This window comes from Orbicella franksi, chromosome 11 (genome assembly GCF_964199315.1).
Source record: "Orbicella franksi chromosome 11, jaOrbFran1.1, whole genome shotgun sequence".
Classification (NCBI taxonomy): domain Eukaryota; kingdom Metazoa; phylum Cnidaria; class Anthozoa; order Scleractinia; family Merulinidae; genus Orbicella; species Orbicella franksi.
In genome coordinates, this window is record NC_138155.1 from 18,716,314 (window position 1) to 18,731,095 (window position 14,782).

The window sequence follows — 14,782 nt, forward strand, 5'->3', positions numbered from 1 at the left end:
AAATGATTTTGTCCTGCCATTGATTGCGCCAAACTGGACTAGCTGACTGAAGTTTTTCTCTCACCGTAATTTTATCCAGACATGTTTTAAAAATATGACAGTTTAATAGTTAAACAAACAAAATTGTTTGCTTTACCAAAATTTGGAAGCCTCCAAGGCAGCACTTCAGCTTCTTTGAAGATTGGTGAAATTTTGGCAGTCCGCAAAAACTTGGCAAGTCTTTGAAACTGGGGGTTGCACTTATTTTACGCTACTTGTTGACAGATTTATTACTCATACAAACAAAATTGGTTCTAGTGCGACCGGAGCCTAACTCAAGCATTGGCTTTCATATTCTGCATGTTTATGATCACTGGGTTACAAGATTTTAAAAGTAGTTGCTAGCGTGAACGTTAAAACCTCTGAAAGTTGTTATTTCAGGACGGTGCCTACTTTTGTTAGTGCGCACACATTCTACGCATCATACAAGGCATGGTTTAAGCGCCATGCACGTGCTGGAGTTGGTATTGACGCAATCAACTGTTACCAAGTACACGACTAGAATGAAAGCAAAATTTTCCTACTGTGACCAAATCAAGTTTAATGAACCTCTGCTTAAATCAGGAATACCAGAATAGCAGCATGTCGCTAACCACTGACTGTCAATGTCTTCCAGCTGAAAAACTAGGTGTTATCTGTCTAAAATTATACTGAAATCCAACTGTAAACATATACCTGCAGATGACGTAGTGCATGCACAGGAAAAAATGTAACGGGCACCGTAAAAGTTTTCAAAAAGGTCAATAACTTTAAAAAATGCGTGGTTACCCCTACATTTTATTTTATGAAATGGAAGTGGCAAGCCTTTTCAACACATCAGTAGTTTCTGGTTTTGAGCAAAAGATATTTAGACCGTATTTTAGCTGAACCAGAGGAAGGCTGTCAGAGACGCTAAAAGCCCGGTTCCAATGATTTTCATATTAAAAACATACCAAAAGTGGTTTTTATGTTACCATTTACCATGCAGTTTTAAGATCTTTATAAATGTGTTTGCGTTTCTGTATGTAAAAGAGAAATCTAAGGAAATCTGTGAAGAAATATCCTTTCCTTTTGTTGAGATTCAAAGCTAATTATTTCAAAACAAAATGCGTGGCTTTCCCAATTTTCTTTGTGGATTCCAATAGCCCTTGGAGAGATCTACTTTTTCGCGAGGTCCTAACCTGTTGCAAAAACCTGTATTTAGTAGGCACCGTCGTTAAAATATATAGCAGGTGTTAGCACGAGTCAACTGTAACCCCGACCCCCAAACCCCTGGGGAATAGTGGGAAATTCACGAGAGCATCTTTGTAATTTAATAAACTTCCCCCAGGCCCCAGGGACAAATTCAGAAGGTAATTACCCCTTGAGCTGTGTGAAATGTACACGTGAAAGCAAATAACAAGTTTTTGTGATTGGGACGCCAGATGTGCACTGTTTTGGAGGTGGCATAGTGGCAGGAGCTTTTTCGATCCTGGGATGGCCTGACTTTCTTTTCTTACACTGGCAAGGGTTTCCCTGCTAGACCTCCAGGCTTTATTCAATGCGGCAGGATCCTTGGGCTGTGGGACATTCTTTGAAGGCTATATGTTACCAGACTCCTACTAACTCTGCAGGCTTCTTTGTCCACACCACACCTTGATGTGTTCAAGATGTTGAAGTTGCAATGGAGACAAAAATTGCAAATGTGTTGTTGAATGATGACTGACGGGTAAACCACTTTTGTTGTGATGTGTACTATACATGTAGATTGGTAAAGCCTGCATACGAGCTAAGTTGCCATCACCTTATCTTGGTTTCTGTAGCATGAAGCAACTAGAAGTATTTCTATATTTCTACTGCTCCCTGAATGGGATGGCATTCTATTACGGGGTTACCTCCAGCATTAAGTTAGCCATTTACATTTACACAACTTGGTGCAGGGAGGCACTGAAATTAAGTGTCTTGCCCAAGGATACAGGATAATGGATCAATTCCAGATTGCTTGATTTGGAGACGAGTGAACTAACCACAAAGCCATCGTGCCTTGCACAAGAAACAGTAAAAAAATAACAAAGTTTCTTCTCAGGAGTTGGATGGTGGTACCCTAGCAGTTGTTCATCAACAGCTTGAGGAAAATGCATTGAATTTGCGACACTCGTTAGTAGGTAACAATTATTTTTATTACCAATATCAATACAACTGACAGGTATTTAAAACCAGGCAGCGACTCGTGGTGCAAAGGAAGATATATAGATGAGAAAAGAGTTCCTAATTCATTATTAACGCTGTGTTGTTAGGTTGTTTTCAGGACCGAGTTTACATTTATAAGGAACATTTATTAATTGTTCTCTCTTCGAGTATCAAGACATTCTCTACATCTGGATCATCTGTTTTTCCACACTAACAGAAACAGAAGGGCAAGGGGAACTAGGTGAGGTGTATGGAATCTTTTTCAATATTCACCCTAAGTTGTTATTCAGATTCCCTGAATATGTCTGTTAGATTACTTCACTTAACCAACCATATCACAAATCACAAATTTATATAAAAAAATCAACGTTGACAACCCTTTTTTTGTTGCGTTTATTTAGTAGAAGATTTAATTGTAATTGTTGGGATAGAATTTTTTAGGAGGGTAATTTATTTAATCACAGTCGTGGTCAGTTAAGGCATTTATGGTCTGTAAAATGTCAGTTTTTGTTGTCTTTGATTAAGGTGTACATCCAACTTGCAGTTGCGGGTGTGACTCTTCTGAGATATATAGGAATGACACAGTGGATGAATTGATTAAACAGGTGAAGTACTTAAAGAATATCTATATCCAGAAGTGTGATAGAACTATATAAGTCTAATAACAACTTTTTTGCATTATTGACCAAGCAATCCAGCAACCTACTAAATGACTGACAGTAACTTTTAACAATTGTCAACATTTAATACAGCAGAATCACTTTCTGTTTGAATGTCAAACGTTAGGACATTACAAAAGTCATCAAGTTTAAAGCTCCTTTGTTCTTGACATCAAGTAAATTAAGTCTAATGGAAACTGTTTTTCAACCCAAGTGGATTTTTTTAGAACTGTATGCAGCCATAGATTTGCCAACTCTTGGATACCAAAGTAAATCACCCTACCGTAGGTATGTTCTTAGAAATATTTTTTTAGTTCTAATTCATTTATCAGTTTTGTGTATTGTTTTTTCAAGTATATAAATTAACTGAACAACAAATGCTGCATGAAAGGTTGTAGGATGGAGCAGTATGGCATCACAGATGATACACAATTGCATTGATGTAGAGTTTCATTTTACAATATAAATCCTTTGAAGGAGCTCCTTAATTTGTTTCATTAGATATGCACTACTTGAGGTCCTTGTATTAGTTTTGTACCCGAACTGTTCATTTTTGCCCCAAGCACTAGCGCTTATAGAAATTGCTCAATTTGTTGTTTATAATCTTATGTTGCCTTACTATTGACATCTTACAGGATATAGCTCTGGCATGGCCAAAGAGGAGGCTAGCCATGACAAGCATTTGATGTAACATGTTTTGTGTTGTGTAAATGAAAAGGAATGAATAGACAAATCAAAGAATTCCCTGCATATAGAGAGCGTTTACTAATATAGGGTTGAGGATAGGGAACTGGGCCAGGCTTCAAAAAGGGATATGATATGGTGTAGAGTTAATACTTTGGAGTAGGGTTTAGTGTTAAGGGTTAGGGATGTAGGTAGAGGTTAGGTTGGTTGGGGTGAGGGGAAAGATGTGATAGGTTGGTTGGGACTAGGGATGTGGGCTACGCCTTTGGCCTAGGGTTTGCCTGTAAGGATAAGGGTTAAAGCATGTGTGTGTGTGAGAGAGTTTGGGCTGGTTAGGCTACATTAGAGCTGCAGTGATAAAGATGTAGGATAGAGCTAGTATCCTGGTAAGGGTGTGATCCAGCTTAATTACTATATCTTCTTGCACTATTTTACTAATCATTGATAGATTTTTTGAATCAATAATACGTTAATGTCCCTGCCCCTTACCACAAGAAGAACAGCACACGGGGTTGGGCCTCAAACGAGCAGTTTAATGTAATGTATATATTGGGACACAAAACAAACTGCTAGGGGTAGGGAGGGTTAAGGGAAACAGCTAAACGATCGAACTTAACAGCGATAAGCGAGTGTACAATGTGATATGATGCTAGCACGTGCCGGCTACATTAAACTATATTAACAATATTAACATCACTTAATGTCCCTGCCCCTTACCACAAGAAGAACAGCACACGGGGTTGGGCCTCAAACGAGCAGTTTAATGTAATGTATATATTGGGACACAAAACAAACTGCCCAAAAAAGTGGCCCAATGAAAAACTAAGTGCTGAAGTGGTAAGGAGAGGCATATTGGTAAGGAATGTCCTTAGTCTGTGCGATACGAGGAGCAACCTTTAGGAAGAGACTTAAGGGAGAACGAATGTATCTTTTATAACAATCGGAGGACCAGCGACCTAGCAGTTTGATCTCATAATCGTTCAGTCCTGCGATGGTAGCAGACGTTGCACCACCAATGCGAAAACTGTGTCCGCTGTAATGGTGAGGGTCTAGACCCACGAGTCGGAGCAGTGTTGAAAGGAAAGTGGTGAGATCTCTGCGGGCTAGTGGTAGTCCAGAGGAAAGCCGGAACAATGGGTCGCTGGGGGTGGCACGTGGACGAGCATGATGAAGGCGTAGATTGGTCTTTAAGGCGCAGACTGCACAAACAGTGTGGTGAGCATGACCAACATATAGGACCACTCCACGGTGTTGTTGATCAGTCTTCGATTTTCGCAGGTGTAGAGCTGCATATTCATCACCAGTTTGCGTGGTGTGAAGGTTGACATCCTGTAGGCGGAGTAAGGTCTCGATATCATAAGATGTTTTGCTGGTGACGGTTAATTCTCCCGCGCGTAGGAGCAGAAAGTGGGCGGTGGTCATGGCCGCCCAGTAAACTGTATCATCTTCGGAGTGTGGGTCGATAAAATATTTGAGGCGACACAGAAGGTCAAAGGTTATAGGTAATTTCTGCTTGGCGGGACTGGAGTGTACGCGTTCAATTCCTCGCAAGGTTTGTTGTAGCTTAATAGTGTGAGTAAGAGGATCATGAATTCCGTGACTGATGTGTAACGCACGTACGCCGGCGAGGTACACTTTAATCGATTGTGGTTTTAAACGGTCAGCTAAGAAGGCCACAAACAAAGAGAGTGTTTCTTCGGATGCGGAAACGGCAGTGAAGCCATGTCTGTCGCAGAATGTGAGGTACTGGCGTTGCGCGGAACTGTATGTGCGATGGGTATTTTCAGCTAACCCTTTATGGAAGTAGTGGTCAGCCCTCATTTGAAGGCGGCCAAGTTCAGCGGAAGGACTGGCGTAGGCAGGAGGTCTGCGTCGGGCACCAACTTGTGAAAGCGTTGGACCTGTAATCGAGACAAGGCATCAGAAGCAGAATTTAGTATCCCAGGGATGTGCACAGCCTTCAGTACAATGTTGAACTTGGCGCAGATGAAGAAAAGATAACGGACGAGGGACATAATGTGGCGACATTTGCTGGAACCGGAGGTCAGAATGCGCACGACTGATTGATTGTCACAATGAAACAAAAGACTTTGTGAGGTTAGGGAGGGGGCCCAGACTGTCATGGCCATGGTGATGGCATAAAGTTCTTTGTACGTTATGGAGCGACGACTGGGGATACCGACTTCATTAAAGGTTGCACAGAGCCAAGCGGTGCCAAATAAGGCTCCAAAGGACTCGGCACAGGCATCAGTAAACAGGTGTAGGCACGCGTTGCTGAGCCACTGTTCATCATAGAACAAACTGCGACCATTCCAATCAGAGAGAAATGACAGCCACCATTCGACGTCTTTGAAGAACCGCTTAGTAAGACGGATATGATGGCTCGGGTGGGATCCTTTGGACAAAAGTTCGATCATTCGACGAAGAAACGTTCTACCTGGTCTGCAGACGGAGCAGATGAAGTTGAGTTTCCCAACGAGGGACTGGAGCTGTCTCTTTGTGCAGGAGGCTTTGGTTTGCCACATTCGAAGTAAGTTGAGAGTCTCGTCCAGACGGGTCTGTGAGATGCGCGCCTCTTGAGCAATGCTATCGAGTTCGATACCCAGTAGTTCTAGGGTAGTGCATGGCACAACAGTCTTGGCAGGATTTGAATTGAAGCCGAGATCTGCACAGGTACTGAGCATGAGATCTAAGTTGGTTTGGCAGAGGGGGTCTGGGGCAGGGGGGCCACAGGTCCAGAAGTCGTCCAGGTAGTTCCAAACGGGGCTGGCCCCACGGTCGCGCATGGTGAACGATAAGATATCCACGTACTTGAGGAAGAGCGCGGGCGAGCTGCGCAATCCGAAAGGCATCGACAAAGTAAGCAGTGGTGAGTGTGCCATTAATGTCAATTTGCCATGTGGAGCCAAGGAGCTCCCAGTCTTCGCGACGCACTAAAATGTGACGAAAGGCATCAGATAAATCAAGTTTACTCATTAATGCGCCTTTTCCATGGAGTTTAAGTTGTGAAATCGCGCGGTCAAGTGTGTCGTAGGTACAGGAAAACAGTTCTTTGGGAATGCCATCGTTGACAGAGTGAGCGGCGGGCCATGATAGATCGTGAATTATGCGCCATTTCGTAGGCATCGAGCGCTTTTTAGGAATAGCGCCCATCGGCGATCCGACAAAGTTAGCATGGGCGGTGTAAGAAAAGGACCAATCTTACGATTAAGACAAAGTTCGCGTTCCAGCTCTCTCGCCACCGCCTCGGGGTTTGTTGATGCTGATAAATGGTTATCATAGATCTGACTGTAACGGTTTCCGGAGAAACCGACGTTTACTCCAGAACGAATGTCGTGTAATAAATCATTTGCAAGCGTTTGATCAGGGTAACGTGATAAGCAGTCCGTCCAGGTATCAAGATTGAAGGGTGAATTAATGTCCGGTAACGTATTTACAATCGGCCAGAGAGTGCTCCCCCCGGCAAGCCTTGCAAACGTGGGCGCGCTTGCACTCAGTTCCTTGTTGGCAAGAATTGCGCTGAAACAAGTTGCACCTTCTTTGCCGTTGCTTGTGAACCACTTGTCGTATTTCCAGACGTAATTTTGCTGGCTTGCGTCTGGGCGCGGGCGCGAGCTAATTTTCTTCGCGCCTTGATTTTCCTCCAACGCGGTTTTCGCACGAAAAAGACAATCACGCACCAAATGATTCGGGGATTTACAACGCTGACAAGAGACGCCTTCTCTCCTGACGGCGGACGAGTCGAGAATTGTTGTGTACAACGTCGTGTCAACGGTGTCGAAGCGTGCAGAGGTATTTAGAGTTTGGCTGAGACGAAATTGGACATCGTAATTGTAAACGGCGCTCCACACGAATTTCCTGTTCGCTTTTTTGAATCACGTCACGGTAGCGGGCGAGTTCCTTGTAACGAAGTGGTGAGACATCCATCACGAGCGCCTCATAAATGTTCCACGCCTCGAGCCACGAGTCGAACGATTCGATAGTTACGTTCTGGGTCGCGCTTGCTTTCCGATCGCTGGTTCCAGAGATAACATCGCCACATGTGTCGGGCTTAACTTTGAGGCGGGGAAGGAGATCGAGAAAATCAACATAAGCGCCAGCTTTTACGGCTTTAAGTACGGTACCTGCAATTGGTTGGCCAGAACCACTGTGTGAGCCAGATGGAGGTTGCTGTGTCATCTGGATGGGGGAGTTGTTGTCTTTGTTGTCGGCGCGAGCGGACGGTTCGTGTGTTGAGGCACCGCCCCCAATTTTATCCTTGGTTGTGGTTAGTTCGGTTACAGTGTCGCGTAGTGTTTGCTGCTCGAGCTGCAAGGCTTCCACTTGGCTCGACAAAGCTCGTATGGCTTGGAGCAAGGCGTCCTGCTTATCGCCAGAATCAGGAGCGAGTTGTTTCTCCTCTTCGACGGGCGACTCCTCCATGGTGCCGTCGCTATCAGGATCTCGTTCTTCGGGTCCTTCGCAGTGTTTTCCCATTGCTGCAAAATCGTGCTTATCTTTCGGTGTTCCGCAACCGGGGCATTTATTTTTGCGTTTGGATTTGCTTTTCGAAGACATTGCGTTGAAACGAACCGGTACAAGTCGAAGAGAGCAAACAGCTAAACGATCGAACTTAACAGCGATAAGCGAGTGTACAATGTGATATGATGCTAGCACGTGCCGGCTACATTAAACTATATTAACAATATTAACATCACTTAAAATTGATTTTGTGGGAAAAGTTAAATATTCTATTTAACTGGTTATACTGAGACATTCCTGCTGAATGATTGCATGTGCATGTAGAATGTTATTGCTCAGACTGAGAGGATCTTGCTTGATATCGTGGAACTCAACTCAACAGAACCCCTTGATGTGGACCTCCCTTATTAAGGATGGTCTTGCCTGTTTTTGATTGAAAGCTCAATGTGCATTTTTGCTGATGTGAGCCTCCTCAATTTGTCACTGGTAATGGCTGATGCATACTTTTTAATGGCCTGAGTGATTCTCATACAGAGTAAACCTTGCTTAACAGACTCTGTTTTATCTGCATACTGTGTATTTTGGTAGTTATATATGCCGATTGTATCCTGTAATAAAACTAAATTTTTTATCGTGGAAAATCCATGTTGTAGGTATGAATGTGAGATTCACTCGAACCTTCCTTCGTTCCTTCCTCACCCCTTTGCTTCCTGGTAGACTTTTTGTGATCACATCTGCTGACCAATGTATAAGCTTTTTTGCAGTCATTGCAAAGTTCAAGGAGTTCATTCTTTTTATATTTCACATGGAGGTGAAACTATTTCCTCATCAAGTGAGGAGTTTAAATTTAAAATAGTAAGATAGTAAGAAAGGGGTAATGCAACAGAGAAACACAAAAAACTTGCATTTGATTATTTCTGCGAGTTTTAAGGAACAGAATGTCTTGACAATAGAAATTTATTATGCATGTTTGCCTTTGACTTTTTGAAACCTGAGTAAGTGATCCAAATTGCATTCTAAGTGTAGTAATAATAATGCATAATGTAACGCATATGGCATAGGGAATGTCACGTTTTTTTGATATGTAATCTTTACTGGTACAAAAAGCAGTTTAACTTAATTTTCCTTTTGATAAAAGGCAGGTGAGAATTAATTTGTACATCCTGGTTTAGAAAAGAAAATGAGAACCTGTAGTACAGGATTTTATTACTTGGTCATCCATCCAGTACTTGGCTAAGTTAGGCCTTGGTGATCATATACAAGGGTTGGTAATGTCTTGGAGTAGGGTGACTTCATGAATGTTTTAAACAGTGTCACATAAATTGACCTAGATATATAAGCTATCCACCTGTTTTGATCTAAGTACATGAATGTGACTCTGAAATAAAGCAAAAATATTGAAAACATTTTTTTGCATTGTAATAGACCAAAATTTGCTTTTCAATGATGTTAACAATTCAAGGACTTGCCAGTGTTTACAGGTGATCCATTTTCCAAGTTGAGTGGCTCACGGGACTTTGATTAGTGATGGTACCTGCATATCATTCATTACTCTGATAGTACTGATGGTCAATATCCGAGTGTGTACTATTTAAATATGGTACACTGATACTCACTATACTGAAAGTATCCTCTCTAATAGTGTTGTGATCACATGCTACTTTACTCGTGGTATATTATTACTGATTATACTGAGGTGATCCTGTTTAATAACATTGTGATCATATGCTACTTTACTCGTAGTATATTATTACTGATTTTACTTGTGGTATATTATTACTGATTATACTGCGGGTGTATTATTACTGATTATACTGATGGTATCCGGTGTAATAATATTGTGATCATGTGCCACTTTACTCATAGTATATTATTACTGACTTTACTGATGGTACATTATTACTGATTATACTGAGGGTATCCTGTTTAATAATAAATTGTGATTTTGTGCTATTTTACTCATACTATATCATTACTGACTTTACCGATGGTATATTATTACTGATTATACAGAGGTTATCCAGTTTAATGATATTTAATGATTATACTGAGGGAATCCTCTTTAATAATATTGTGATCACAAGTAGCTACTTTACTTGTAGCATGTTATTACTGATTATACTGAGGGTACCCTGGTCAATACTATTGTAAGTACGTGCTATGTTACTCATGTATATTGTTACTGACTATACTGATGGTATGTTATTACTGAATTTACTGAGGATGTCACGTTTAATAATATTCTGATCACGTGCTACTTTACTCGAGAAACATTTTTAGGGACTATACTGATGGTATATTATTACTGATTATGTTGAGGGTATCCTGTTTAATGAATGGTATATTCTTACTGAATGTACTCATGGTATATTATTGCTGATGATACTCATGGTATATCATTGATTCTAAAGGTATCCTGTTTAATAATATTACGATCACATGCTACTTTACTAATAGTATCTTATTACTGATTATACTGATGATATGTTACTGATTATACTGCAGGTATATTATTACTGATTAGTGAGAGGGTATCCTGTTTAATAAAATTGTGATTACGTGCTACTTTACTAATGGTATCTTATTACTGATTATGCTGATGGTATATTACTGATTATACTGTGGGTATATTATTACCGATTAGTCAGAGGGTATCCTGTTTAATAAAATTGTGATTACGTGCTACTTTACTTATGGTATCTTATTACTGATTATGCTGATGGTATATTACTGATTATACTGTGGGTATATTATTACCGATTAGTCAGAGGGTATCCTGTTTAATAATATTGTGATTACGTGCTACTTTACTAATGGTATCTCATTACTGATTATACTGATGGTATGTTACTGATTATACTGCAGGTATATTATCACTGATTAGTCAGAGGGTATCCTGTTTAATAAAATTGTGATTATGTGCTACTTTACTAATGGTATCTCATTACTGATTATACTGATGGTATATTACTGATTATACTGCGGGTATATTATCACTGATTAGTCAGAGGGTATCCTGTTTAATAAAATTGTGATTACGTGCTACTTTACTAATGGTATCTCATTACTGATTATACTGATGGTATGTTACTGATTATACTGCGGGTATATTATCACTGATTAGTCAGAGGGTATCCTGTTTAATAATATTGTGATTACGTGCTACTTTACTAATGGTATCTCATTACTGATTATACTGATGGTATGTTACTGATTATACTGCGGGTATATTATCACTGATTAGTCAGAGGGTATCCTGTTTAATAAAATTGTGATTATGTGCTACTTTACTAATGGTATCTCATTACTGATTATACTGATGGTATATTACTGATTATACTGTGGGTATATTATTACCGATTAGTCAGAGGGTATCCTGTTTAATAAAATTGTGATTACGTGCTACTTTACTAATGGTATCTTATTACTGATTATACTGATGGTATATTACTGATTATACTGCGGGTATATTATCACTGATTAGTCAGAGGGTATCCTGTTTAATAAAATTGTGATTATGTGCTACTTTACTAATGGTATCTCATTACTGATTATACTGATGGTATATTACTGATTATACTGTGGGTATATTATTACCGATTAGTCAGAGGGTATCCTGTTTAATAAAATTGTGATTACGTGCTACTTTACTAATGGTATCTTATTACTGATTATACTGATGGTATATTACTGATTATACTGCGGGTATATTATCACTGATTAGTCAGAGGGTATCCTGTTTAATAAAATTGTGATTACGTGCTACTTTACTAATGGTATCTCATTACTGATTATACTGATGGTATGTTACTGATTATACTGCGGGTATATTATCACTGATTAGTCAGAGGGTATCCTGTTTAATAATATTGTGATTACGTGCTACTTTACTAATGGTATCTTATTACTGATTATACTGATGGTATATTACTGATTATACTGCGGGTATATTATCACTGATTAGTCAGAGGGTATCCTGTTTAATAAAATTGTGATTACGTGCTACTTTACTAATGGTATCTCATTACTGATTATACTGATGGTATGTTACTGATTATACTGCGGGTATATTATCACTGATTAGTCAGAGGGTATCCTGTTTAATAAAATTGTGATTACGTGCTACTTTACTAATGGTATCTCATTACTGATTATACTGATGGTATGTTACTGATTATACTGCGGGTATATTATCACTGATTAGTCAGAGGGTATCCTGTTTAATAATATTGTGATTACGTGCTACTTTACTAATGGTATCTTATTACTGATTATACTGATGGTATATTACTGATTATACTGCGGGTATATTATCACTGATTAGTCAGAGGGTATCCTGTTTAATAATATTGTGATTACGTGCTACTTTACTAATGGTATCTTATTACTGATTATACTGATGGTATATTACTGATTATACTGCGGGTATATTATCACTGATTAGTCAGAGGGTATCCTGTTTAATAAAATTGTGATTACGTGCTACTTTACTAATGGTATCTCATTACTGATTATACTGATGGTATGTTACTGATTATACTGTGGGTATATTATCACTGATTAGTCAGAGGGTATCCTGTTTAATAATATTGTGATTACGTGCTACTTTACTAATGGTATCTTATTACTGATTATACTGATGGTATATTACTGATTATACTGCGGGTATATTATCACTGATTAGTCAGAGGGTATCCTGTTTAATAAAATTGTGATTATGTGCTACTTTACTAATGGTATCTCATTACTGATTATACTGATGGTATATTACTGATTATACTGTGGGTATATTATTACCGATTAGTCAGAGGGTATCCTGTTTAATAAAATTGTGATTACGTGCTACTTTACTAATGGTATCTTATTACTGATTATACTGATGGTATATTACTGATTATACTGCGGGTATATTATCACTGATTAGTCAGAGGGTATCCTGTTTAATAAAATTGTGATTACGTGCTACTTTACTAATGGTATCTCATTACTGATTATACTGATGGTATATTACTGATTATACTGTGGGTATATTATTACCGATTAGTCAGAGGGTATCCTGTTTAATAAAATTGTGATTACGTGCTACTTTACTAATGGTATCTTATTACTGATTATACTGATGGTATATTACTGATTATACTGTGGGTATATTATCACTGATTAGTCAGAGGGTATCCTGTTTAATAATATTGTGATTACGTGCTACTTTACTAATGGTATCTCATTACTGATTATACTGATGGTATGTTACTGATTATACTGCGGGTATATTATCACTGATTAGTCAGAGGGTATCCTGTTTAATAAAATTGTGATTATGTGCTACTTTACTAATGGTATCTTATTACTGATTATACTGATGGTATATTACTGATTATACTGTGGGTATATTATTACCGATTAGTCAGAGGGTATCCTGTTTAATAAAATTGTGATTACGTGCTACTTTACTAATGGTATCTTATTACTGATTATACTGATGGTATGTTACTGATTATACTGCGGGTATATTATCACTGATTAGTCAGAGGGTATCCTGTTTAATAATATTGTGATTACGTGCTGCTTTACTAATGGTATCTCATTACTGATTATACTGATGGTATATTACTGATTATACTGTGGGTATATTATTACCGATTAGTCCGAGGGTATCCTGTTTAATAATATTGTGATTACGTGCTGCTTTACTCATGGTATTTTATTACTGATTATACTTCAGGTATCCTCTTTAATAATATTGTGATTGTGTGCTACTTTATTCATGGTGTATTATTACTGACTATCCTGAGGGAATCCTGTCTAATAATATTGTGATCACATGCTACTTTACTCATGGTATTTTGTTACCAATGATACTGCGGGTATATTATTACTGGTCATACTGAGGGTATCCTGTTTGAATATATTGTGATCACGTGCTACTTTACTAATGGTATCTTATTACTGATTATAGTCACGGTATATTACCGATTATACTGAGGGTATCCTGTTTAATAATATTGTGATCATGTGCTACTTTAATTTACTGATGGTATATTATTACTTATTATACTCATGGTATATTAATACTGATTATAGTGTGGGTATCCTGTTGAATAATGTTGTTATCATGTGCTACATTGCTCGTGGTGTATTGTTACTGATTATACTCATGGTATATTATTACTGGTTATACTGGGGTTTTCCTGTTTAATAATGTTGTGATCACGTGGTACTCTACTCATGGTATATTACTGATTATACAGAGGTTATCCTGTTTAATAATGTTGTCATCATGGGCTACTTTACTCATGGTATATTACTGATTATACTGGGGTTTTTCCTGTTTAATAATATTGTGATCACGGATCACATGCTACTTTACTCATGGTTATTATTGCTGATTATAGTCAATGTTATATTATTAGTGATTAGTATAATTTTCATCGGTGAATATCAAGGACTACAAAATAATGGACTAAAACATTAAAACACAGACACAATACTATTGTTAATGTGCATACACATATGCAGCAGTAGTTTTAATAATAAGCTTACATGTACATTGATAATCAATCAATACTAAGCGAAACAATACTAAAACTAAATTCATCCAGTACCTTTGTTTTATAATTGTTGACTTCATTCACAGTTGTCATCATCACTTAAAAATGAGTAGCTTTAGTTTGAAGAAAAATAAATTTTGGTCAATTGATCTGACTTGCTGGCAATTGATGCAACCACTGCATTTACAATTCTTAAAAGCCTTGAATATGAGTTCTTGAAAAGATTTTTGGTCCAAAGGTGAC

The 14,782-nt window shown here is 38.5% G+C and overlaps 2 protein-coding genes across 2 annotated transcripts; both read right to left on the reverse strand.

Moving 5' to 3' along the window:
• Positions 1–4,352: 4,352 nt before the first annotated feature.
• LOC145502168 (integrase/recombinase xerD homolog) lies at positions 4,353–5,351 on the reverse strand. Its single transcript, XM_081481435.1, has one exon. The coding sequence runs from the start codon at positions 5,349–5,351 to the stop codon at positions 4,353–4,355; it is 999 nt and encodes a 332-aa protein (XP_081337561.1).
• LOC145502169 (uncharacterized) lies at positions 5,348–6,412 on the reverse strand. The gene has a single exon (XM_081481436.1). The coding sequence runs from the start codon at positions 6,410–6,412 to the stop codon at positions 5,348–5,350; it is 1,065 nt and encodes a 354-aa protein (XP_081337562.1).
• Positions 6,413–14,782: the final 8,370 nt, after the last annotated feature.

Coding starts and splice junctions, on each gene's coding strand:
- LOC145502169 (XM_081481436.1), bottom strand. CDS start 6,412: ATGGCACACTCACCACTGCTTACTTTGTCGATGCCTTTCGGATTGCGC.
- LOC145502168 (XM_081481435.1), bottom strand. CDS start 5,351: ATGAGGGCTGACCACTACTTCCATAAAGGGTTAGCTGAAAATACCCAT.